The sequence below is a fragment of the Planococcus citri genome, chromosome 4 (assembly GCF_950023065.1).
Source record: "Planococcus citri chromosome 4, ihPlaCitr1.1, whole genome shotgun sequence".
NCBI lineage: Eukaryota > Metazoa > Arthropoda > Insecta > Hemiptera > Pseudococcidae > Planococcus > Planococcus citri.
This window is the reverse complement of record NC_088680.1, coordinates 28,234,116-28,257,950: the sequence shown is the minus strand read 5'-3', so window position 1 is coordinate 28,257,950 and position 23,835 is coordinate 28,234,116. Positions and strand designations below refer to the sequence as shown.

Below are 23,835 nucleotides of genomic sequence, written 5' to 3'. Positions count from 1 at the left end.
TTTAGGGTGATAATGTACAAAGTCCGTTTTGTATTCTTTTCCTTTCAAGGGTAAAGGTCGAGAGTTGTTTGATAATAGCCATGTTTTATGACACAATTATTCTCCAACACAATGATAAAAAATTCATCAGCTGTATGCAGTCGATTTGGACGAATAAAAGACATAATAAAAGGCATACTAGGTTAAGCCGCAAAATTGACTTCCGTGTTTCATGAATTAGTCATAAGTAGTTCAACGGTCTATTTACTCTGATTTATACTTAATTCGTATTCAGCTAAAGAATTAACTTACCGAGGAGGTTTTTTGAGGAGAATTCATCTTGTAATTTTATAGCTTCTGGCACCTGAAAATAAACGAAAAATGATTAGTTTTAAATCGGTGTAATTTTTTATCAATCGTAACATTTATAATAACATGATCGTCACGTTCTTTTGTTCTTTCTTTCGGTTTATTAAAAATGAAAAAATGCCGAAAGAAACTGGTTCATGTTAAGTAAACAAGAACGATGTTTATTAACAAAATATTTTCAAGATAAGGTACCATCATTAACATAATTCGTATATCGTGGGTTCTTAGTATAATGATACGTAATACCGATGTTGTTCGGTCCAGCATTTGTATGTAATCGGTCACAGTCATGGTTAATAAAATCATCAAAATGAAGGTTGATGACCACTAGATTGGAACTTAGAAGTATGGGATATTATTCTCAGGTGAACAACATAACATGAAGAGGAATAGATAGAGTTGCATTTGAATTCAAAAAGCACTGGAAATGGTACTAGAGGATAAAGATTAAAGTTCCGCGTAATTGAAATGATTTGTAACTGCATGAGCATTTTTATCTAAAGGAGATATGAAAATTCCGGCAATATAGTTACAGTTCGGATGAAATAAACAATCTATAGAAATATTAAGATGGTTATCTGTGAACGACCCATGTAAGTGATAAGGTGAGTATGTAAATAAGTTGAAAAATAATTTAATAAGGATTAATTCTACGTAAACAAATGAATACTTTCAGACCAATATTCTAATTGAATCGGCACGTTGGAGTAAAAATATACGTACTTTTTAAGAAATAATGATCATTGAACAGCTTTATGATCTCAGACTATCGTAGATGGACACAACTTTCGATGGATTTTGAAGACACATTATAAAGCACAGTACTACGACTACACCAGTAATTTAAAAAAATACAATTTCAAATAAATATTAAGCTAATTAAATAAGGTAATTCAGTCACATAAGATTCACAAATGAAGATCACAACAAGAATTAATTTATCACAATACACCTCCGCAGGTTTATAATCCTTCCTGTTATTTTATTCAGTGTTTCTCGATCTTTTGTTATTATCTAATCAGTGTGACCATGTTTTCAAAATAAAAAGTATTAATGAAAAAAGACAATTTTTGAGTGTTTTTTTTTTTTGTTGAAAATTAATTTCGAACATTTTGGCTCATCCTCAGATAAAAAATTGAATAAAAAGAAGGGATTTCCGATTTATTTATACGTGACATCGAATCATCCACCTCTCACTCATTATGGGTACTTTTAAGCTTTTACATTTTTTTCCATCACCAATGGTAAAATTATCTTATTGCGATGGATAGAAAATGAAAATATTATGAGTAAATACGTTTCAAGTAACTCATTCGTAAGAAATTTGATGTTTTAAATTGGTTGGTGAACCGTGGAATGCTTTACATAACAAAGTAATACTACAGAAGTGGGATAATTATTGCATTTTTAATTATAAATGGAAACATAATCATTTATTTGTACCTAGTACCTACGTATGTAGATAAAAGTCAGAAGTTTATTATAAGAGTGCATCGGCTGATTTCACGAATCATTTATAACTAAACCTATTCCGTATTACAGTGTAAAAGTCAATATTTCAATTGATAATTTGTTATGGGATTTATTTTATGAATGGATAACATTATTAAGAATTTTTGGAAGGTATATATCTGAATTATTAAATTCAGGAATCATTTAACTTGAGTAAAGTAAAATAAGAAAGAAATCACATTAGTAGGTGTTAAGCAAACACTTTTTCAAAACAAAGAATGAACCTGTTCATAATTAAATTTACATCGACAGTAATACAACCCAAAGATTTGATTCAATTAATTGACTTAGTTTTCATTCATTGTTCGATGTATTGTTTTGAATCAACATTTACGCTCGGGTTTTCTCTGTTTATACGAAAATACGGAAGTATAATATGTACCTATTGGCAATAATTTTAAAACTTTAAAAATGCAATAGAATTAATGCATAATAAGTTTTTGTCTTTTTCGTTATTCAATTCTTTATGCTGAAATATTTCCCAATCAATTAAAGAAAAATATTAAAATGAAAAAAAAATAAGCAGCAAAAAATTCATCAAAAAATAAAAAAACTAAACATTTTTCAATATTTTGGCAAAAAGTAGCACTGGTACAAATAACTAAACGTCCAAAATGGTTTTCTAATTTGCATTTTTACTTCATTAAAATGATGTGAAATTGAAATTAAATGTTTATTTATTCCTTTATGTTCACTAAAAAATTCATTATCATCGCTATCAAGATGTAAAACGACTTAATTCGTAAAAAACCATCGAAAAGTAGTGTTCCATATCCGAACGTTTTTGGTTACGGGTTCAGGTAATGGTTTCAAAATTCATTTTTGCGCCATAAAAAGAAAAACACAAGCCATCATCTCGCGCTGATTGCAAAAGATGTCAAACATTTACCCGTTAGAATAAATTTTAAATTACTGCAGAAGTGCAGATAAACGAAGAGTCAAAAGAAGGGTGAAGTAATGAAAGTTCCACTGTTCCACTAAAATTTAGTAAAAAAAAGTTGCGTTTGCGTACAATATCATTGGAATTTTTTTGAATTTTCTATAGGCTCTAAACTAAATACTAAACGTAACGTAACGTAGGTAGATCCATTACGATTAGAAAAAGCTGTAAATGTGTAAATCACCAAAAAAGTAAAAACAACCATTTAGCAAAAATTAAGTTCAAAAGTTGAAAATTGTTTTCAAGATCAGATGTTTAAAACGAGAATGAAATTTTAAAAAAAAATCAGAGAACTGAAATGAAAATGAAACCAAAAAACCAATAGATATTCATGTTCAAAAAACCCAGAGACTGGCCAAAATCAACAACTTTACCAAAAAATCAAAAATGAAAATTGAAAATCATTTCAGCTAGGCCCGAGGCCCCTGCTGCTGCTCAAAAAATTCAAAAATGAACCAATAATTGAGTATTTGAAATATTCAACAGTTCAATACCCGTCCTATTCCTATTATTTATTTTTGATTTTTGATAATATTCATGAAATTACACTCAGTCGGTCAGTCGTCTTCGTCTTCATATAAAAGAATTCAAAATCAAAATATTCTCCAAAATTTTGACAATTTTTTTGAATAAAAATCAATTTGTCGTCTTCTACGTGCAATTTATTTATTTTGGGATAATTCATTTCATATTCAATGGAAAATTTTATTTTGGTAAAAAATCAATGGAAAAATGTCATGACATTGATAAAAGCACTCAGTGTAGGTTATAGTTGAGAAAATATAGTATTTGAAAAATTGTAAACATTCAGTTTTGTATATTAATTGTGAAAATTGCAGTCTATTCTCAAGAATAGATATTTATAATTGTTCTAAATAAAATATTATAATATTGAATAATGTTATTATCGCCGAAGAGAATCGTATTCAATCAAAATCAATCAATTTTACGCTAAAATAAATTCTCTCACTTGGCAGCACTGATTCGAAAAATCTTGAATAATGGAAGAAACTAGAATAATGAGCGAGCTCTACGTAGTTATGAAGTGGACTTTGACATATTGGTGATAAGCTGTTGGGAAAAGTTTTATTAGTTAGTTGGAAGCTAGTTCTCTTGTGCTGTTCTCGGTGTAAAATTGAAGTATTTCGAAGCTAATTGTGCGCGTTATCTGTCAATTCTTGCAACCCGTGAGCTCTCAATAGTTTGATGAGTTTTTATTGCGTGAAAATTTATAAACATTCGCTGTTCACAAATATATCATAATGTGTAGTAAAATGAGTAATAACTTTAGTAGTAACTCCATTTTAATTTCCGAAAGTTTTAAAAACGACGCTGCTTTCTTCAGAGATGTTCCGGATCTCTTAACTCCTGAATGTTTCGAACAACAGGTGCCTCATTACTACATCACTTTGCCCGCGTTGGGGCCTCTGTGGTGCTCCTGATGCTCCCCATGTCGCATGTGTAATCAGGGAGGACAGCGGCATTAATGGGGGATTAGTTTTACTCTCTGAAAAGGGTGAAAATGTCAATATCGAAGAAATCATTCGAGCAGGCAATAGATGTGCTGTACAGATCACGTTCAAGCTGCAGATAACACGAGACTCCGAAGTAACATGGGAATCGATCTTGTTCCAACAAAAGCTCTACATACGTATCGATGCCAGCAATCCAGCTATTTCGAAGATGGGATTTCTCGGTATCATGGAGTATGCTGAAGACGTTCTAAAGGTAAATTACATTGTCGTATGTTTCGCAAAAAATAATCCCATTCGTCAGCTGTTGGTACGCACATTTATGTACATCGGATTTGCCATCATACCTCCAGGGCATAAACTAATTCCTCAAGCCTCGTCCGACACTTGTAATATATATATGGCTTACTGTATCACATAATATTATTCCTTCCGTTGTTCGTCGATTCATTTTTTTTCTCTTTTCTTTTTTTTTTCTAATATAATCGCTCGCTTTTTTAATTTCTAAGTATCTAAGTTTATCGTTAGTGTTATGATTATTACTATATGTATAAGCAGTTGATTTTTTTTTTTTTTGGAAGGAATTCACAAATTAGTCGATTATTAGTACTTTTTATTATCGGCATATTATATGACTACTTTTACTATTAATAAAAAGTTTAACAATACCTATTCGTTTATTAAAATTTAACCTCATGTTTTTGTTTCTTATTTTACAGAGATCTTATAGAATTTTTAATACCAGGTTCCCTATCGTATTCGTTCGTTTGCGTAACCTTATACTTTACAACGTAATTTTGTGCTGGGCGATTGAATCAATTTTCTTTTCAAGTTATATTACGCAATCATTATCCAAATTAATATTGCGTACAGTCAGTACAGCGTGGCACTTCATAGCTCACGCGAAAGTACAAAAAAGAATCATCGTCGTTTCGTTAATTATTTTTTTCATTTTTTTTTTTTTACAGAAATTTTGATTTGACCTATCGTCTGATTAGAGATTACAGATAGCTTCATGAGTGATCGGTTTCCCATCGTTATCTAGTTAAATAGCACGTACACACGTTTACCGTGCGTATTACCATGATTTATCTCGATAATTTACTCGAATTTTGCCAACACATCTGTTTCTTGAACTCGCAAGTAGCATTCGGGTTCAACAATTACTTTACTCGAGTACGAATTCTCATAATTTTAAGTCTGATTAATTGCGTCATTGTAGTAATTAAATAATGGAAAATTTAACGTAGATAACAGATAAGAAAAGCACACGACAAACTGCGTATATTCAATGGTAAATTATCTTCTCAGTCTATTAAAAGAAAATCAATATTTTTGTTTTTAATTTATTTACTAGGTAGTTTGTTTTTTCAATGTTTTGGTGTGGAAAATGAAACTTTTTCTTTGGCATGTTACGAAGGTCGTTTGTAGATTATGACTTGATTTTAAAGAATGGAGTGTGACTAAATACATAACTTAACTTGTAAGTTGAAAAAGAAAAAAAAATAACGACGTTACGTATTTTAAAATGAATTCATTTCTATGCATATCAAAGTCAAACTAGAAAAAATCAGCCAAGTTTGTCATAACGAATTCGATTACACGTTCATCTTACTCCCAGATGTACCTACAATTGATTGGAAAAATTTATAAATAGTTTAGTCATTAGGGTTTTAAAAATACCTCATTCGAACGTAACGTCGATTGTTTTCTAAATGAGATTTATCTAGCTCATTTGTGAAAGTTTTTTTCCATTTTAAGATAGCAACCATGAAAAATGAATTCGTGCTGTTGATTCTGTTTCATATATTCATGTCAACGAAAGCTCGACAGTTTTTTTCAGTTCGAGATAAATCGTGTAATTCCTATGTAAATGTTTCCGCTGTATTTCGTTCGCAGCATTTTTCCACGTGCTGATTAGATTTCTCAGGATATTGATAAACTCTGAATGTGTTCATTTATTTATTGAGAGTTTAAATTTTACTTGCTTGGTTGAATTAGTTCAGAGAAATGTGAACCTACTGCGTAATGTAAACATCCAATGATGCATTTCCTTTGAAAATTTATGACCTTCTTTTTTTCCCACATTTGAAAACGTTGAAACATGTGGTCTTCTACGTAAATACCTATTCGATTTCACTCATCTATGAAAAGAAAACGTCATAATTTTTTTGAATATTTAGAGGTCGATAGTCAGTACGTCAGCTTAATTCCGTAATGTGATTATTTGTAGGAAAGGTAGGTCTAGGTATCAAATGATGATAAACAAATTCAAAGTTCATGTTTCGCTAATGGGATTGGAGTAAATCATTATTAACGGGTAAGTTGGTCGAAATCACGATGCTTGTTATTCGATTTTCATGGTAATTATAGATAATCCATTAAACGAGTAGGTAATTATGATTCGATAAAGTTTTAAAACCGTTGAAAATTAATTGTGATGTCTTTGCTAACCAAGGTGAAAGAATTCAAGCTTTTGCAATTCAGTATCTCTACCTACGTAATAAAAAAAAAACTCATTCGTTGAAATTGTGACTTCCGGAGTGCTCTTCGTATAAATTTGATATTACGTTTTAAAAAGATTCTCATAACGAGGTATATAAACACAAATAAACGGAAACATGCTATCAACTGACATTGTCATTATCATGATAAAATTTACCATCAATGCATTCCGCTGACTAAGCATACCACTGTATTTGAAAACATCGTTATTATGTTATTTTTGCTTATAAAGCGATGAAAGGGTTGAAGTATGCTCGATTTCTAAACGAAGTTCATGGTCAACTAAGCTATAAGAGAATAATGAATAGTTGCATGTTTGAAATATAAAATTTCTATTTGTAACATGTATTTAAAAAAACAATTACGTGTCGAAGCTTTAAAATAAACGCTTGCATAAATTCATTCAACACAACGACGCTCGAGTCAAAAGATGAGTTCGTTCAAATATCACTGTAAGGAATATAAAAATTATATTAAATATTATCAACAATCACATCAGTTGTGTATTAATTTCCGGATTTCTATAAGTACAATGAGATGCATAAAAAAAGAAACAGTATTACAAAGCTGATAAATAGTTAAGAATATGTACAATAAACTTATAAGGTTAATTTAGTACAGGATTATGATTCTTCTTTCGCTTTAGCTTGCTGAGCTAAGGCTTGAATTTTGGTTTGCATTACTCCTACGATGGCTGTATAAACGAAAATCACACGTTAGAATGAAGAATATTAAGGTAAGTACAAGATATAGAATATAATACGTGAACTTGAGTAAAATTACCATCTTTTATTCTACTCTTTTCGTTGCCTAGAGCTTGTAAAGTTTCTATTTGCTGAATAAGATATGTAAGCCTACGTTGGAAATAGTCTTTCGCACCTTCGGCGTTCTATAAAAAGAGAAACTAAGTAAGTATTTCTATCGTTGAATCGTTCTGTATGAAGTAACTCATTTTACCTTGCGAATATAATATCCAGTTCCAACATTAATAATAAACGAATCTGTTTCGGCGATTTCACCATCGACGTACATCTATCGATATATTAAGGAAAAATGTACTTAAAAATGATTATAAATTGAATAAAATACCATTCCTCGAACGTATAAGAAAAGGATACAGATCCGGTCAGAGGAACTAGCAATTTTTGTCCGGCAGAATATTTCTGAGCTTTTTCCACACTTTTCCTCGATTCTTGAAATTTACTTTGAATGACTTTCAACGTGTGTATGGAATCTTGTAAGTAAGATAACTCCTACGGCAGATTATACAAAATATAATTAGTTGAATATTATTTAAATGAAACACGATTCTTACTTAAAAAGTTACTAAAAACCTGGTCAAACTGTTGCTTTTGGTGTGACAATTCTGGTAACGTTAGTTTGTGTAGATCGATTTCTACTATCTTCGGACCGGCAGGCGCAGCTTTTTCCATTTTTGAAATTTAATTGCTTCTAGTTAATCATAGAATATTAATATTTTTACAAAATTATAGAAAAATTCACGAAAAAAACAACATGGTAAAAATTGTGATAGATTTAGATTCAGTGTAGCCAAAACTTTTGACAGATTGTAAAAATCTTGTTTTTTTACTTTTTAGTTATGCAAGTCTGCCAACCTTTTTCTGAATTACGGCATTCTATTGGTTGAAGTCTCGAAGGTGAAATGACGCAAGCGCGCCAAATTTTTCATTTTTAAATTTTTTTCCAAAAATTAAAAAAAATAAAATCATAAAAATTAATTCAGATTTCTGATTAATAATATTTTTAAATCAACCGTTCACATTTTCTTCAGTACTCGGTTATGCATTTTGAATCCTTGAATAAATTTGAAAGTGAGGAGCTTGGTAACAAAGTTAGACAAACGCCACGGAGGGCGCATACGGAAAGGGACCTAACGACCAAAAAAAAAAAAAAAAAAAGTTCTCCGAAATTGTTGTAGGAACTCTGTAAAGGGTTCCTACAACAATTTCGGAGAACTTTTTTTTTTTTGGTCGTTAGGTCCCTTTCCGTATGCGCCCTCCGTGGCGTTTGTCTAACTTTGTCACCAAGCTCCTCAAGTAAAGGCTGTTCTTTTCAGTTTTTTAAGTATTGAACTGATTTTTTCTCCTGACAGCTATACGATTACGAATCTGAAAATAATATTCCTAAAATATTTTGACATTTTCTAAAGCAGCCATAAAATCAATTTGAAATGGATATCAACTTTTATTTACTCAATCTTCTTTATTCTACCCGAATTTAAAATGAAACACACTTTACTTCATTAATCTCTCGCCATACTCACAATGGAAATTGGAATCTTTAAAATTTAAAACAACGTTGTACATTCATTACGTTTGCAAGAAATATACATATTCCTGCGCAACCAAACCTGTCAGATTTTACTTATCACTATCTTGGCGTTTATTTACAAAATTTTTATCATTCAATTTCTAAATCCTTCAATATTAGCAATAACGTTCACTATAATTTTAAAATTCGCCCAAGTCTGTGTTCTATAAATCAATATTTCATGATTATATAACTTCCACGTAAGTATCATCTCGTATCCTTCTAATCTGTCATATTACTTGCTACGTGTTAAATAGAGCTTTTATTTTCTTCATTGCAGGAATTAGGTATGGAGTACGACTATCTCATCAAATTTCTCACCTTAGGAGATTCTGGAGTCGGTAAAACTAGTTTTTTATATCAATATACCGATGGAAAATTCACCACCAAGTTTATATCAACCGTGGGAATAGATTTTAAAGAAAAACGACTAGTATGATTACGTTTCTCTGGTTTTATTTTTTGCCTATTTCTTCATATGTACATCCTTGCTAATTTACTGTCCTGTAGATTTACAAAAGCCAAGGAAGAAGCCACCGAATACATTTACAAATTTGGGATACAGCTGGTCAAGAAAGGTAAACGTTATTTTTTTCATTTCCACTTCCACGTACACCTAATTTAAATTGTATACATATTATGTAACATACACTAACACAATATCAATTAACAGATAGTTTAGATACGAATATACTATAACCGTGCTTGTTTAGTACATTAACTGCTTGTATATTGGTAGATTTCGTAGTTTAACTACTAGCTTCTATCGGGACGCTATGGGGTTTATTCTTCTGTTTGATTTAACAAACGAAGAATCATTTCTGGATGTTAGAAACTGGCTTTTTCAATTGAAGGTAGGCTTTATTACAACATTAACATATGTACGTTGTAAAATAATTCGCTATTGATATTATTATCTATGCTATGTAAATTCATTTTTGTGTAGTATTGTAGGACAGTATTTGAATAAGTAGGTTTTGGTGTACGTAATACATCACACTTGTGACAGATGTTCATAATATAAAATTTTATTGCTTCTACTTGTATCAAACTGCTGTAAAAATTAACAATCATATCATTTGAATTACACAAAAAAAATCCATTTACATCGCAGAATAAATGTACGATAATGGGATCTTTTTTTAATACCTGAATGAATGATTATAGGCGCATGCATATTGCGAAGATCCTGATATAGTATTGTGTGGAAATAAAGTGGATTTGGAAGAAAAACGAGTCGTCAGCGAAGAAAAGGCCAAAGAAGTCGCAGAATATTATGGGTTAGTTCATTTTAAAACAATTTCCCCCCTTTTTTTCAAGTAGGTAAAATTTTTCATTCGGAGATTCGAATTTTTTTCAGATTACCGTATTTAGAAACATCTGCAGCGACAGGTCAGAATATAAATCGGGCTATCGACATGTTATTAGACATGGTTATGGTGCGAATGGAAGTAGATACAGACAGGACGTTGAAAATGAATAATAAAAAGCAAGTTCAACATCTCGAAGAAGAAACTCAAAATAAATCGAGCAAATGTCATTGTTAATTCTCTCACAAACTTCCAGTTTCTCTTCTGTGGTACTCTTTCGAAGGTTTAATTTCGATTAGCTATCATCTTTCTGTTCAATTTTCATCAGTTCATATCTTTTTAATTATTTTATTTTTATTTAAAACATTTGTGGAACAAATGGAAGACGCGATATTTGGCCTATTCAGTTTGTTATCCGTTGCTTATTATTGCTTTACCTGTACAGGTAATAAAAATAGTAATTAAGCATGCATTGAATTGTACCATTTACCTGCATATTCGTTCATTCACTTGGAAATCGATAGAATTCTGGTCATTGTGTCATTTTGCAATTTGCATTGAAATACTGCCTTCATTCGTGTACTTTATTTATATTTCTCATTATTTATTTTCCGTCGTGCATTTAATGTTTTTTTCTTAATACTGTATTTTTTTCAATTCCAATTACATGGCAGGGCACTAATATATAATAAGAGTATGTTATAGCTTTCGCTTATTGTTTATAATTTTACATGTTTAAAAATTAGCATTGAATGGCAACTTTCATTTTTTAAATTGTAATCGTAACTTGGGCTGGAATTATTTTCATGAAAAGTTTTTCTTCAACAGAAAATTTTACAATAAAAAAGCTGTGAAAGTTTTAAAAAGCTCATTTTTTTCTCTTGTTAATAAATGTTGTTTAATAATTCGCTATATCATATCTTTTGTGAAATAATGTTATTTGTTGTTTTAGTTACCACCGTGTTAGATATCTTAATATTTTAAGACTTAGAAATCAAAAGGTTCCTGAAAAGAAAGTACTATTTACGAGTAAAATAACCGTTGCTTTGGATTTGTTGATTGAATTATTTCTGCTATTGATGTTCTTTCTTTTTCTTCGTGTCTTCAATCTACTCCTGCAATTATCGGATGTTTTTAATGTCTGATGGACTTGTTACTACTATTCTTGTCAATATTTTGTATTGTTTATTTGTTTTCGATGTTTCTTTGTTAATAAACTGTTTGAATTTCTAGTTTTCTCGAAACTCGGTGTTTTTATTATTACTTACTATTTGTATAGTGCTGAAATAGGCGATGTATCAACGCGAACGAAGCGAGAAATGTAAATTTCAAATTTAGTTGCGGAAATAGCCCGGATGAAACGATTGTTTTAAAGTTTTATTTTAATCTGATTAATTTTCGAAACATGGAAACTTTCCACTATACGTGATGAAACATATTAAATGTTCATTTTAATGCTAAAATATTATATTCCATTAAGAGGTACGCGTAAGGTTACTGAGGTAGTAGATTTGTGCTTCGTATCGGACCTATTATGTAATTCGCTTTGGTTTTAGTGATAAAATAAGTAGCGTATTCGAAAATTATGTGGGTTTTCTGATAAATACCTACTGTTGATTTAAAATGAGTTTTGCTAGGTGTTGGTGAGATAGTCAACTTCTTGAAGTTCGAAATAATCAGAATTATTTTATGGATCGTTGAACTAAAGAGTGCCGACTGTAAGAGTAGGTAGGTCTAGGTAAGTAGCTAAGTTGGTACTCAACTTATACCTAGTCAAGTCGAGAAACTTGACGATTTGAAGGTACCTATACCCATACCACCACGAGCGGTTATACGACTCGATGATGATACCCATAGGGTAGTTGAGAATCCATAGATTCTTCAAGGGCTGAGGTTATTAGAAATGAAAACTTATTATTTCATCATGTTAAAAATCTTGATTAGGTACCTAGTGTGCTAATGAATTGGATAGGCTCTTAAAAATCTTTGAATTCTTTTATTTTTCCAAATCAAATTTTAATTGAAATTTCGCATTTTTTTCAGGAATTTAACAAATGGAGCAATACGTTCTGTAAGGAATTTTATGATTTCAATTTCAATGATTTCGAAAATTTAGTAAACAAGTACTTGACTATTTACCTATATAAGTAGAGCAAAAGTATTTTATACTTACTCACCTACAGAGACACCTATTCACTCAACCATTACCAATCAATAATCTAATAATACCATCTCCCTCGAAGTACAAAAAGAAAAGAACAACTACATCGAATGCGAATCATTTACGCTAATCTTTTTTCATTTTTTCATATTTCGAATTGATGAGTTTTAAATCAAGTGGTACCACGTCATCCATGACGTTCGACGAAAAAAAATATGATTTATAGCCATCTGCTGCTTCACGTTAAGGAATTCGAACTCTCTTCGGCAACGTTATTAAGATTTATTTTCATATTTTTGGCGATTCATCTCAGCCTTTAAATTGCTCCACTCGAATGACTTAATTTCAGTAATTTCCTCTTATTATTTTCCTTTTTCTTTTTTCCTCCACTACCCCCCTTGTTCTCTCCTATAGCAAACTTCTCAATTTATATTTTTCATTAATTTTCAATTTTTAATTTTTTTTTCTCCATTTATAAAGAAACAAATGCTCGAAGTAGGTAATATAATATAGGTAGGTAAAGATAACACGATATTAAAAATGGAACCGACGTCCATTTGAACCGTAATCAAGTTTTAAAAGTGTCGCCGTTTAAAAGCTCTTTATACAGGAATAAATTTTCCAAAGGGTAATTACGGTTCACCGGTGATGGAAGAATAGATATGCTGCATATAAATTAATTGTTTGAATAGAACGACTTTTTCCTATTGATAAACTTTTTTTTTACTTTTTTTGTTCGTTTTGTTTCGTCGTTTAGAGATGTAAATTTATATCCTTTTTATTCGAATGTTATTATTTATTCTGTAGATTTATGATACCTATACGAGATCTATCAAGTTTAATTACGTCTTCCTTTTTATCAAAATGGTATTATTTTTTTCAGATTAAAATCGTAATCAAATCACCGAATTATTTTTGTATGATTAGGTACCTATTTTAATTTTTTTTACTTTGCGCTGAAAGTACCTACATAAGTCAGGTGTCCAGCAATCCACAAATACAAAATAGATCCTCGTAGCATCAAAAGACCAGAAGTAGTAGGTATCTAAATGTCTATGACGTAACTTAGGATTCAAATTCGAATCCGTTGAAATTGAATTGGGAAAACAAAACCAAACAGAAATTGAAAAAAAAATCAATTCGATTGAAAAAATTGTCGCTGTGATCGTGAAGTCAGAAAAATGGAAATACTAAATCGACGGCATCTTGGAATCAAAATTTAGAAACCAGAGTCGTCGATAACACACAACAGCTGCTAAAAAAAAAAAACTGGTAAACGTACTTTTTGAAAATTAAATCCATAAAAATAAATAATAAATATAAAATACAAAAAATTACCTATATTTTTTATTTTTATTCCGATAAGTACCTCAAGGCTCAATCCCATTTCGTTGGGACGTTTGCTTCTTGTTTCATTCAGTTCATTTTCCATTTCCACTTTCCTCCAGTTTCCTTCAGTTCCAGTGAAGATTGAATAAGAATGATCAATTTGATCAATGATCATAATGTCTATGCTACCTAATTTTTATTGATTGCTTTTCAGTTTTCACACATCTGACATCACTCCTTTCACCAGTTTCACTTTTCAGTTTTCACACATCTGACATCACCCCTTTCACCAGTTTCACTTTTCAGTTTTCATTTTCATCAGGTTCATCAGCATTTTTTTGAGAATAATTATTGAATTAAGTATGTTTAATTAGGTAACACTGAGGCACCGGTTTGTCAACTTTCATTTCGATTTTGCGCATGATATGACAACCATGTGAATCCAGCAATTTTTTGGAATGTAAACAAACTAAACAATCATGGCGATTGTTCGCCTGTTCTGGTAGTTGAGTCATGAGTGAGTTCAAATTGGTTCAAGAATCAAGATTATTCGTGACTTCATTAATCATTACATGTGTTCATGAGCATTTTCAGTGTGTTTCGCGTTTTATAATGGTGATAATTACTTTTACTAGATAATTGTATTGTTTCGCGGTTTCCCTTATACTTATCGTCAATCGTGTTTTTGTTTTGAAAATATTTTGTAGAAGTGCAGTGAAGTGAAGTGAAGTGATGATGAAAGTGAAAGTGAAACTGAAAGAACGAGCAATATTGTCGACAAGCAAGAATAGAATTCTTCTCGCATCTGCAGACTGGATGGGGGATTCTTTGCTTTTCCTGCCGCCAAGATATTGAATGTGAGTTGAATAGAAATACCTAATGTACAAATAATCTTAACAATTATCAACAATATAATATGAGTGAATAGAATTTTTGCAGTCAACTCAAAACAATCACTGCCGGTGCCGCTGATCTTGAATCAGAAAATTCCAATCAAAGGACACGTTCATATCCGAAACCACTTTTGAAATTCCAGTACTTCTTGTTTGCAATTCATTCCTCAAATAAAAGCAGCTTTGCGTTGGCAGTATGAGTTATTGAGTCTATTACGATATGAGTTCTATTATACATAATATTCATTTCATAAAAGATTTTTTCATCGCTGTAAATTCTCATACGTTCAAAGCAAATGCTCCAGCGGCGCCGGCAATCTCGAAATTATTGTCGAATAACGCGTTGGTTAAAAATGACGGAAGCTTTATACTATCAAGATTTTCACAAATCCCCGGCTCAAACGAAAGCAGGTATTTAAAGCGTCTATAACATTTTGCATAACCGTGTTTTGAAATTTTACCCACGCACGTTATTATCCAAATAATCTGTTTGGTGTTTTGTTTCAACTTCTTACCTCGTGGTATATCACAACAACAACAACATTTCCACCAAACAGAAAAGGCTTTTGTGGTAAATTTTTTGCATTCATTGACGCCTCGCGGCTCACACAGACAGTCAGCGACAGAAAGATGAAACCTGATTAGTGATTAATTAGAAATTCTGTTTTGGAAAAAGCTTACAGTTATGAATTGAATTGATGAAAGCAGACTCATCATAGCTGTACTATGTCTTGTTGTAGGTAAGGTATTGTAAATTTGACAGAACGGTGCTAAATTTTGAATTGGGGAGCTCGTTGCAAAAATAGCCTTTGACACTTTCAAAAAAAATTGGGGAGGTTCTTTTATCTCCACTGCATTGTATGGATGCATCAGTATGATAGCCCTCTAAAAGTTTTTCTGAGAGTAACAGGAATTAGTCAAGTTGATAAAAAAAATCACTTTGAATACAATAAGTAGTATATATACCAATTCATCAAGACTTTACAGTGGTTTTTTGTCTTGCTAGTTGCTTGTTTTTTATTTTCATTTTGGACGAGGGCAATTTTTACAATGAGCTCCTCAATTATATAGGGATCAATTAATCGTGCAGACTGTTTAATGCTCCCTGTATCCAGCTGTAGATATATGTATCTATGTACTTCTACCTTCTGTTGTCAGTAATTTGCAGCTTGCAATGTAATCTGGCTAAATTGTGAAAAAATTAATCTTCTTTTCGCACACCTGCTTCTTATACTTACTAGCAAGTGGCAATCTTACTTTCCGTTTTGTTTCAGAGAATGTAAACGACAATATCGTGAAATAGTAAAAAATTTCAAATAACGACGAAAATTTATTTGAAACAAACCACAAATCAAATTGTAGCTTAAACTTTATCAACAGCTGATGTAACAAAAAAAAGTAATTTGGAATTTTTCAACGTCTCGACGGATTTGTTAATCTCGAGGGGGTTGTTTTTGACTTCTCAAGGGCATTTGTATTTCTCATTGAGTTGTTCAACTAACATACCTAAATGAATTATTCAGGATTCATGTTTTTGAGTTTGAGATGTTTTGGGCTGGGCCGGGGTGATGTGGAAACCGGAAGTTCTAATGGTAAAAGTTTGAGTTTGAGATGAAAAATTTGATGCTGAATGAGTAGGAATTTCTACCTTACCCTTTTCGATGCTTTATGTTGATCAAGTTCATCCATGGTCGCGTGTCTAATGTTGCTGCATCAATTTCGATTTTCAAAGCTTTAATTTTTTACTGTTTTTCCCTGTTGTATTCATCCCCTCTCTCCCCTCCGCTTCCTCTTGACTCCCGTCTCCAGGAGCACCTTCAGGGCTAGCATTTTTTTGGGCCACCTTTCAACTCAAAATGAAAGTATGTATTTTGTTGAATTTGGTCTAAAACTGCAGGTTTTTTTGCGATCCATCCTATAAAACATAATTCTCAAATTTCAACGACGAGAATCATTCAAAAATTACCATTTTATGACACAAAGTAGTCTTTCAAAATATAGGTACTAGAAGTCAATTCAAATCTCATATCACAACACAAAATAATTCACCGCGACATTTTTATTTCCTATTTTACCCCCGTCCCCCGCTCTTTTCCCTTGGTAAATAATGCAAGCAAGGGACGAAAATTGCATCCGAACGTAAAACGAAAAAGTTTAATTTTTTCGTTTAAAAACGAGAATGCTTGTCCCGAAGTCCTAAACCTCGAGGCTGTATACGTTTTTCATTTAAAATACGTATACCAAGCAACTTTTTTCAAGTTTTTTTTTTTGCTTCTCGCGGCGCGCGATAACGTGGAACCCATCCAAAATATGCTAAAATAATGTCAAAAGTTTGCAACCCGAAGTAAGAGTGTCAAAAAAAGGGAGCGATTTTATAATTTACTTGCGTCACGTTTATTCGTTCAACTTACACACTTCTATACGATGGAGAATATATTTTGTACATTTGACACGTGATATAGCGATAATCGTGTTTCTTGGTATCGTTTTATTTGCGGTTCGTGTCCCACTCTTGAGGTGCTGGACAGTGATATTGCGGCTCGAACGTTGACGGCATTTTAATTTCAAATGTCTACTTATATCGCGAAAAATATTACCAACTGCAAGTCGAACTCGTAACGTCTGAAGTTAATTTGAAATTCGATATTCGTCGGCAGCCATATCGCGAATTTGTTGATTTTTTTTCTCTCCACGTTTGGCGAAAAAGGATTGCAGTTGAGGGCTTTTTTTTCTATTTTGTTTGTTTGTCCGGCTCCGGTATTGGATTGTCCTGATGTCAGCGTCTGTGACTGTTATAGGAGGGGAGTTTCTCAATTCTAGGTTGGTGTTTGAAGTGAATTTTTTCTTCACAATGGGTTTATGGCGATAAATGATGCTGAGTTGTAATTGAGTTCAACTTTTAAGCTCTAATCGGTCTGCAGTTCCTCGATTTGATGAGAGAAGTCCATTTCTCTTTAGCGAATCTTCAAGCATAAAAAAGTCAGCTTTCTTTTTTTTCTTTTTTGAAAAAAAAACTGATATGCAGAAGGTCTTTTGATTTCATGATGGAAATTTGATACCGAATCATCACCAACAATTTTTCACAACGAATTGAAATTTCAATTGGAGTTGGAAAGTATAATATTTACAATGATCCCTTTATAACCTGACTCAAAAAAAAGGTTACTTATTACTTCACTGTACCCAAACTGCAGGTACCTACCTGTGAATGCTAATTACTGAAATGAAAGTTTTTATGTTTTCCTTTATATCAAGAATAGGAAAAAACGTACCTAGCTCCAATTTTTTGATATGTTAATCAGCATAAAAAGTAGTAGAACTTAGGGTAATTATTTCAGAATTTTTGAGCATTAAACTCCATGGAGAAATATATGTTTCCAACTTTTTCAGCTATTTCCTCAATGGGCATCTTTAAGACTAATATTTTTTGTGGGTAACTTCCAACTCAGAATGAAGGTCTCTTCTGTACATTTGGTCAAAACCAGCCGATTTTTTTATGGGCGATCCACCCCCCTCCCCTTCACCAATGTCTTACCATTGAAAAGCTCCTAGTGAAAAAATAAAAAAAATATTCTAAGCCGGAAAGAATTCTGAACAATTTTTTGTTCAAATTTTTAAAAATTTAAATATTTTTCTTAAAAACAAAAAAAAGAAAGAATCAAGCTTTTAAAAAAGTCGAAAAAACAGGCATTTGAAAAAATTAAAAAGTAGGTAATCTAAACGAATGGAAATCAACGGAAGATTTGAAATCATTATTAATAGAGCTCGGATTTTTATGCGCTTAAGAAATCATTTTATGCGCATAAAATATGCATTTATTTTGATCAAATTATGACAAAATATGCTCTTATCCATCAAAATATGCACTTTTATGTAACATCAATATGGGTATCTATAGAAAGGATTTTTAATTTAAAAGGTGAAGGGAAGACTAGAAAATTAGGAAATTCAAAAAAAACAGGTTAAAGTCTTCAATTTTACTTTGAATAATCAATTCTAGGTTAACAACTACAAATCGCCTCAACGTAGTGAAAAAATTTTTAAAATCGTTTTTTAAATTTTTCTCAAGTTTTTCTACCAAAAAGGATTTTTTGGCCAAAATTTCCAAAATATGACTGAAAAATGGAAAAAATGGCCAAAATATGACAAATATGCGCTTAAAATGTCTAAAATATGCATTAATATGCATTTATGCCCAAAATATGCAAAATATGCGCTAACAAGTTGGGCTCATTTTACTCAGAATTGTATGATTCACAAAAATCCATAGGATATGCGCAATCTTCTGCGATGAATGAAAATATGACAAATCATAAAAATCCGAGCTCTAATTATTAATTACCTAAGTATAAGTCAAAACTCGATATGGAACATCCGAGAAGAAAACTTGAAAAAGCTAAAAGCTGTCATTCAAAAATTTGAAAAAAAGAGAGGAAGAGCATGCTTTTTGCGCTCTTTCCAAGTAGACTCGGTGCTCCACGGGGGACACGAAGGTACCCAATTCCGATGGAAAGGTCAAAAAGATCCAAAAATGTTCGAAAAAATGGTATAACATGTAGATTTTCTTTACTGACGTGGGGTTGCAGAGTTCAAATATCCATTCGAGTTTTGGATTCGACCTTAATATGTCTCCTCAGCTTTCTTTCCACTTGTTACTTTGAAAAATGAGCAGCTGAAGGACATTGAATGGTTAAATCTTCAACGACCTCAAATTGAAGGAAAATCGATGGAATCGTCATTATTATTTTTATTGCATCAAAAATCATTTGAAAAAATATAAAAATCAATTACTCAAAAAAAGGATGATGAAATTGAAAAAAAATCCAATTTTTACCATGACATTTTATTTTTAGTCTCATCAAAACCGTAAATCCCCCCTCCCGCCATTCCTAGACCTGAAATGATATTCCTAATTTCGTTGAGACGGCAAAAAAAATGTAATTTTTACCATCTCATTTTATTTTCAGTCTCATTGAAACTGGAACCCCCCTCCCCGGAAGTGAGTCACGAAATTCTAAAAATGAGAGCCACCTTCAGTCTTCACCCCAAATATCATAATAAATTGGAGTAGAAAATATGAAATTTTTGTACGTACCATTCCCCTATACTTGTACAACTCAATTCGAGCCTACCTCGCTACAGCTAAATACTTTATTACGCGTAGAAAATGACTTGTTAGATACAGAGGAGCACGCTGCGCTCTAGCAGGGGGCCATTTTCGCGTGTCCAGTTCGGTAATTAATTAGAGTTTATACGCTGAAATACTTTGTAACTGCGTTTGTGCCTGGCGTAGTGGTGGATTGCAACTTGGAAACATAGAAAGCTACTTATTAAATTATGATCATTTTGAAAATAGTACAAATGTCGGATAAGCCAAACGGAGAGAAATTAGATAATTACTTGGCCGAGTAAAACTCCGCACGACAATCGGAACCGCAACCGGACCGCGCGTTATCTGCGTATATACGTGAAGGTATACAGAATAGTACAGATGCAGTTCAGAAACAAACTTCTCTTTCCTCCTTTCTTCTCTTATACTATACCTCTGTATATACGTATAGGATATGGTCTCGCAGTTATAGGGTATTAGGTTGAAGCAATTAGCCAAAAGGGGCAAGCCAATTCGGCTATGTGTACAATCCGATACAGCCGATGAATTGCAGCAAACCTTATCATATGGCATGACGAATATCGAACATCTGTTGCTGCCGGAGAATTACCCGCCGCCTCGAGGTATTAATGTGGTCATACTTAAATGAAAATTAATGCGAAAACCACCCCGATAGAAGTTTACCTTTGATGATGCGGCCACCGCGTCCGCACCCCATCGCCGCTGGCCAATTCTCTATTTCTCTAGCTAGATGAGCGTATAGTTTTACCGTATCGAATTTCACCCTTCGTTAAAGATGAGTCGATAAAATTATTTGTCGGTAATTAAGAAATCATTCTAGATCGCTGTGTGTATGCGGTAGGGTTCTCTGGTTCATGTTCGCAAACGTTTATGGGCATGATGTAGGTAGACGTACGAGTCTCCGAGTATTCACTTTATACAATCACGATATACAGGGTGTCCTCAGAATGAGTGATCAAACTAAAAATTTCGGTATATTTGGTATATTTTTATTTTTTAGCTAGGTAAGCATTATTTAATCAAAGGATTAATTTTCGATGCTCTGCCCACTCCCAAGATCAAGAATTCCTTCGACTGATTTTTCTTATGTATGGAATATCCTTCTTTAAGGGTATTCTCGGGTAAGGTAGGTGAAATGTCCCTATTCTCTGATTTTTGAAATTTAGATTGAACATTGTTGGGTACCTCTAAACAAAATGTTGGACACAAACCCCTCCCCCATTCATCCGCCCCCTCCCACCTACATTGAGGAAAAAAGTTTTTTTTTTTTTCAGGGGAAAAATCATACTTTAGAATCATTCCACGTCAATTCAACCAAGGAGTGGTGAGGGGGATTGGCGATTTTTTTGAAATTTTTCCTGTGGAAAGACCTTTTGAAGGGATGAGTAATGGCGCAAATCGCAGCACTCTAGCCCCTTTTTTAAAGGCTGCTAGGGGGTGTCAAAGTTTTCAGTGAACTTGAAATATCACCCATTTCAGCAGTGGATTGCAAATGGAACATTTTTCAATAGTTAGGGGTTTTGAAAAGATTTTTGGTTATAACATAAAAATCAGGGTTGCCACTTTTTTTCGTACAAGTTACCTTTAAAAAAGTAGAAGAGTCACCAGATATTCGAAATTAATTTCTAGGATCATTAGGGCATTCCGGAGTATTTTTCACCATAAATTCAGATGGAAAAAAGTCGAAAACCCACTTGGTGACTTCTGGTGAATCTGTCACTGGAAGTGACCAGGATTCATCAAGGAGTCACCGAGCACTGAAAAAATTGTCAATGGCTCTGAGGACATTTTTGTGATTTTTTCACCATAAATTCCCCTGAAAAAAGTCAACAACTGACTTGGTGAGTTCTGGTGAATCTGTCACCAGAAGTCACCAGGATTCACCAGAAGCCACCGGGATTCATCAAGGAGTCACCAGATATTCGAAAACAATTTTTGGGGTCATTAGGACATTCTGGTGATTTTTTCACCAAAATTCAGCAGAAAAAAATTCGAAAACTCACCTGGTGACTTCTGGTGAATCAGTCACCAGAAATCACCAGGATCCACCAAGGAGTCACCGAGCACTGAAAAATATTTTCAATTGCTCTGAGGACATTTTCATGATTTATTCACCGTAAATTCACATGAAAAAAGTCCAAAAGTGACTTGGTGAGTTCTGTTAATCTGTCACCAGAAGTCACCAGGATTCACCAAGGAGTCACCAGATATTCGAAATCAATTTCCAGGGTCATTAGGTCTTTCTGGTGTATTTTTCACCATAAATTGAGCTGGAAAAAAATCTAAAAATCATCTGGTGAATTCTGGCGAATCTGTAACCAGAAGTCACCAGGATTCATCAAGGGCGTCACCAGATATTCGAAAACGATTTTAGGATCAGGAGGATAATATTTTGGTGATTTTCTTTCATCTAAAAGTCACCTTTAAAAAAGTCGAATACTCACTTGGTGACTTCTGGTGAATCGGTCACTAAAAGTCACCAGGATTCACCAAGGAGTCACCAGATATCCGAAATCAATTTCTAGGGTCATTAGGGCATTCCGGAGTATTTTTCACCATAAATTCTGCAGAAAAAAAGTCAAAAACTCACTTGGTGACTTCTGGTGAATCTGTAACCAGAAATCACCAAGGGGTCACTGAGTACTTTAAAAAATTTCAAAGGATCTGAGAACATTTTCGTGATTTTTTCAACATGAATTCGCCTTTAAAAAGTCGAAAACTGACTTGGTGACTTCTGGTAAATCTGTCACCAGAAGTCACCAGCATTCACCAAGGAGTCACCAGACATTCCACCACAATTTCTAGGCATACTACACCAAATACATAAGGAAGACATTAGTCTCGTCACGTAATTTTTTTCAAAATGTTTGTTCGCTGGAGGAGAGCGCGGAGATGTTGACCAAAGAAAATTTAAAACTGCTATATCTTCAAACCTAATTCAGGTACACAGAAATTTCTTCTTCTAAAAATACGTTTAGATGAGTACTATTTTTGGGAATTTCTTCAAATTTTTATTTCGCGTGGATCATCTTTAAAAACTCGAAGAATCTCCAAAATGTGTTATTTTGGGTCATGGCATCGTAAAAAAAACGCAACTTCCGTTTGTAGTTCTGAAATTTTGCATGCACGCCCCTAAAAGCAGTAAAAAACGAAACAATCTTTTAAAAATATAATTTAGGGTCCATTTGCACCCCCTCCCCAATTTTGGGACAAAAGAATATTGGCAACATGGGTATCGTTATTTTATAAATTGAACACCCTGAACACGAATATGGAGTTAGATTTACAGTTGGGCACCCCTAAGGGCAACATTAGGGAATGAGGTTGCCCAGAAATTGAGTTTTTCATGAAAAATGCTTTAATACTGGCGGTAAATAGCACTGCACTGAAGCATTTTTCACGAAAAACTCAATTTCAAGGCAACCCTCTCCCTAATATGGCCCTTATAGAGGTATTATGGTGTGATTATTCTTGAATTAATTCATAGGTACCCATAGTGACCTATCAACTTACCTTTTAAGTGCTGGAAATTTCCTTACAATATAAGTTGTATGAAATTTTGCTTTTCTTATTTTCCCCCCATTTTGCAGCTCATATATCCAGCTCACCTTTTTTTTTTATAAACATAACAAGTACCTATAAAAAAAAATTTATTGTTTTCCGCTATATCGTATCTTATATACCTACCTGCTAGTACTATACAGTACTACTTACACTCTTTTACAAAGGTTCTTTATACTATACCTACCTACCTAAGGACTCGACAAACAGTATAGAGAAAATCGTATTTACTACAAAGTTGAAAACATGTCCCGTTGCTCTACATAGTACATAGAATGAGAAGTCAAAAAAATATTTCCTCGTTTTACTCGAGTCTGTTGTTAACTACGAGTTTATAGTAGT

General features: G+C 32.7%; 4 protein-coding genes across 8 annotated transcripts in view; 2 read left to right on the top strand and 2 right to left on the bottom strand.

Moving 5' to 3' along the window:
* LOC135845942 (adenomatous polyposis coli protein-like) overlaps nucleotides 1–1,335 on the bottom strand; it is a 28,663-nt gene extending 27,328 nt beyond the window's left edge. For both annotated transcript variants that reach the window (XM_065364833.1, XM_065364835.1), the window contains exons 1-2: nucleotides 1,072–1,335; nucleotides 292–343 (exon numbers count right to left, since the gene is read on the bottom strand). In XM_065364833.1, coding sequence (XP_065220905.1) covers nucleotides 292–318 — 27 coding nt within the window. In that variant the 5' untranslated portion in view covers nucleotides 319–343; nucleotides 1,072–1,335. The remainder of the gene's footprint in view (nucleotides 1–291; nucleotides 344–1,071) is intronic.
* A 2,727-nt stretch (nucleotides 1,336–4,062) lies between these two features.
* Nucleotides 4,063–4,693, top strand: LOC135845142 (ornithine decarboxylase antizyme 1-like). The gene is made up of 3 exons (XM_065363605.1): nucleotides 4,063–4,217; nucleotides 4,270–4,528; nucleotides 4,577–4,693. The coding sequence occupies exons 1-3, from the start codon at nucleotides 4,063–4,065 to the stop codon at nucleotides 4,691–4,693; spliced, it is 531 nt and encodes a 176-aa protein (XP_065219677.1).
* A 2,531-nt stretch (nucleotides 4,694–7,224) lies between these two features.
* On the bottom strand, nucleotides 7,225–8,332 carry Pfdn5 (prefoldin 5). Its single transcript, XM_065359591.1, has 5 exons — nucleotides 8,112–8,332; nucleotides 7,896–8,030; nucleotides 7,735–7,809; nucleotides 7,561–7,666; nucleotides 7,225–7,471 (listed from the first exon to the last, which is right to left on the bottom strand). Exons 1-5 carry the CDS (start codon nucleotides 8,208–8,210, stop codon nucleotides 7,401–7,403), a joined length of 486 nt encoding a protein of 161 aa, XP_065215663.1. The 5' UTR covers nucleotides 8,211–8,332; the 3' UTR covers nucleotides 7,225–7,400.
* Rab27 (RAS oncogene family member Rab27) lies at nucleotides 7,413–11,662 on the top strand. Of its 4 annotated transcripts, none has more exons than XM_065359587.1 (6): nucleotides 7,413–7,513; nucleotides 9,389–9,541; nucleotides 9,619–9,686; nucleotides 9,848–9,962; nucleotides 10,276–10,388; nucleotides 10,469–11,662. In XM_065359587.1, exons 1-6 carry the CDS (start codon nucleotides 7,499–7,501, stop codon nucleotides 10,653–10,655), a joined length of 651 nt encoding a protein of 216 aa, XP_065215659.1. In that variant the 5' UTR covers nucleotides 7,413–7,498; the 3' UTR covers nucleotides 10,656–11,662. The 4 variants fall into 4 exon arrangements, with proteins under 4 accessions (XP_065215659.1, XP_065215662.1, XP_065215661.1 ...); XM_065359590.1 differs by lacking the exon at nucleotides 7,413–7,513 and adding an exon at nucleotides 7,590–7,685; XM_065359589.1 differs by lacking the exon at nucleotides 7,413–7,513 and adding an exon at nucleotides 8,845–9,308 and having other exon boundaries at nucleotides 9,366–9,541.
* The last annotated feature ends 12,173 nt before the right edge of the window (nucleotides 11,663–23,835 follow it).

Bases quoted from the DNA above. Each gene is read 5' to 3' on its own strand.
- Rab27 (XM_065359587.1), top strand. The intron at 9,687-9,847 runs GTAAACGTTATT...GTATATTGGTAG, and splicing joins GATACAGCTGGTCAAGAAAG to ATTTCGTAGTTTAACTACTA. The intron at 10,389-10,468 runs GTTAGTTCATTT...AATTTTTTTCAG, and splicing joins GAAGTCGCAGAATATTATGG to ATTACCGTATTTAGAAACAT.
- Pfdn5 (XM_065359591.1), bottom strand. From the start codon at position 8,210: ATGGAAAAAGCTGCGCCTGCCGGTCCGAAGATAGTAGAAATCGATCTA. The intron at 8,031-8,111 runs GTTTTTAGTAAC...AATCTGCCGTAG, and splicing joins AAAAGCAACAGTTTGACCAG to GAGTTATCTTACTTACAAGA. The intron at 7,472-7,560 runs GTAATTTTACTC...TCGTTTATACAG, and splicing joins AAAGAGTAGAATAAAAGATG to CCATCGTAGGAGTAATGCAA.
- LOC135845142 (XM_065363605.1), top strand. From the start codon at position 4,063: ATGTGTAGTAAAATGAGTAATAACTTTAGTAGTAACTCCATTTTAATT. The intron at 4,218-4,269 runs GTTGGGGCCTCT...ATGTGTAATCAG, and splicing joins TACTACATCACTTTGCCCGC to GGAGGACAGCGGCATTAATG. The intron at 4,529-4,576 runs GTAAATTACATT...CCCATTCGTCAG, and splicing joins ATGCTGAAGACGTTCTAAAG to CTGTTGGTACGCACATTTAT.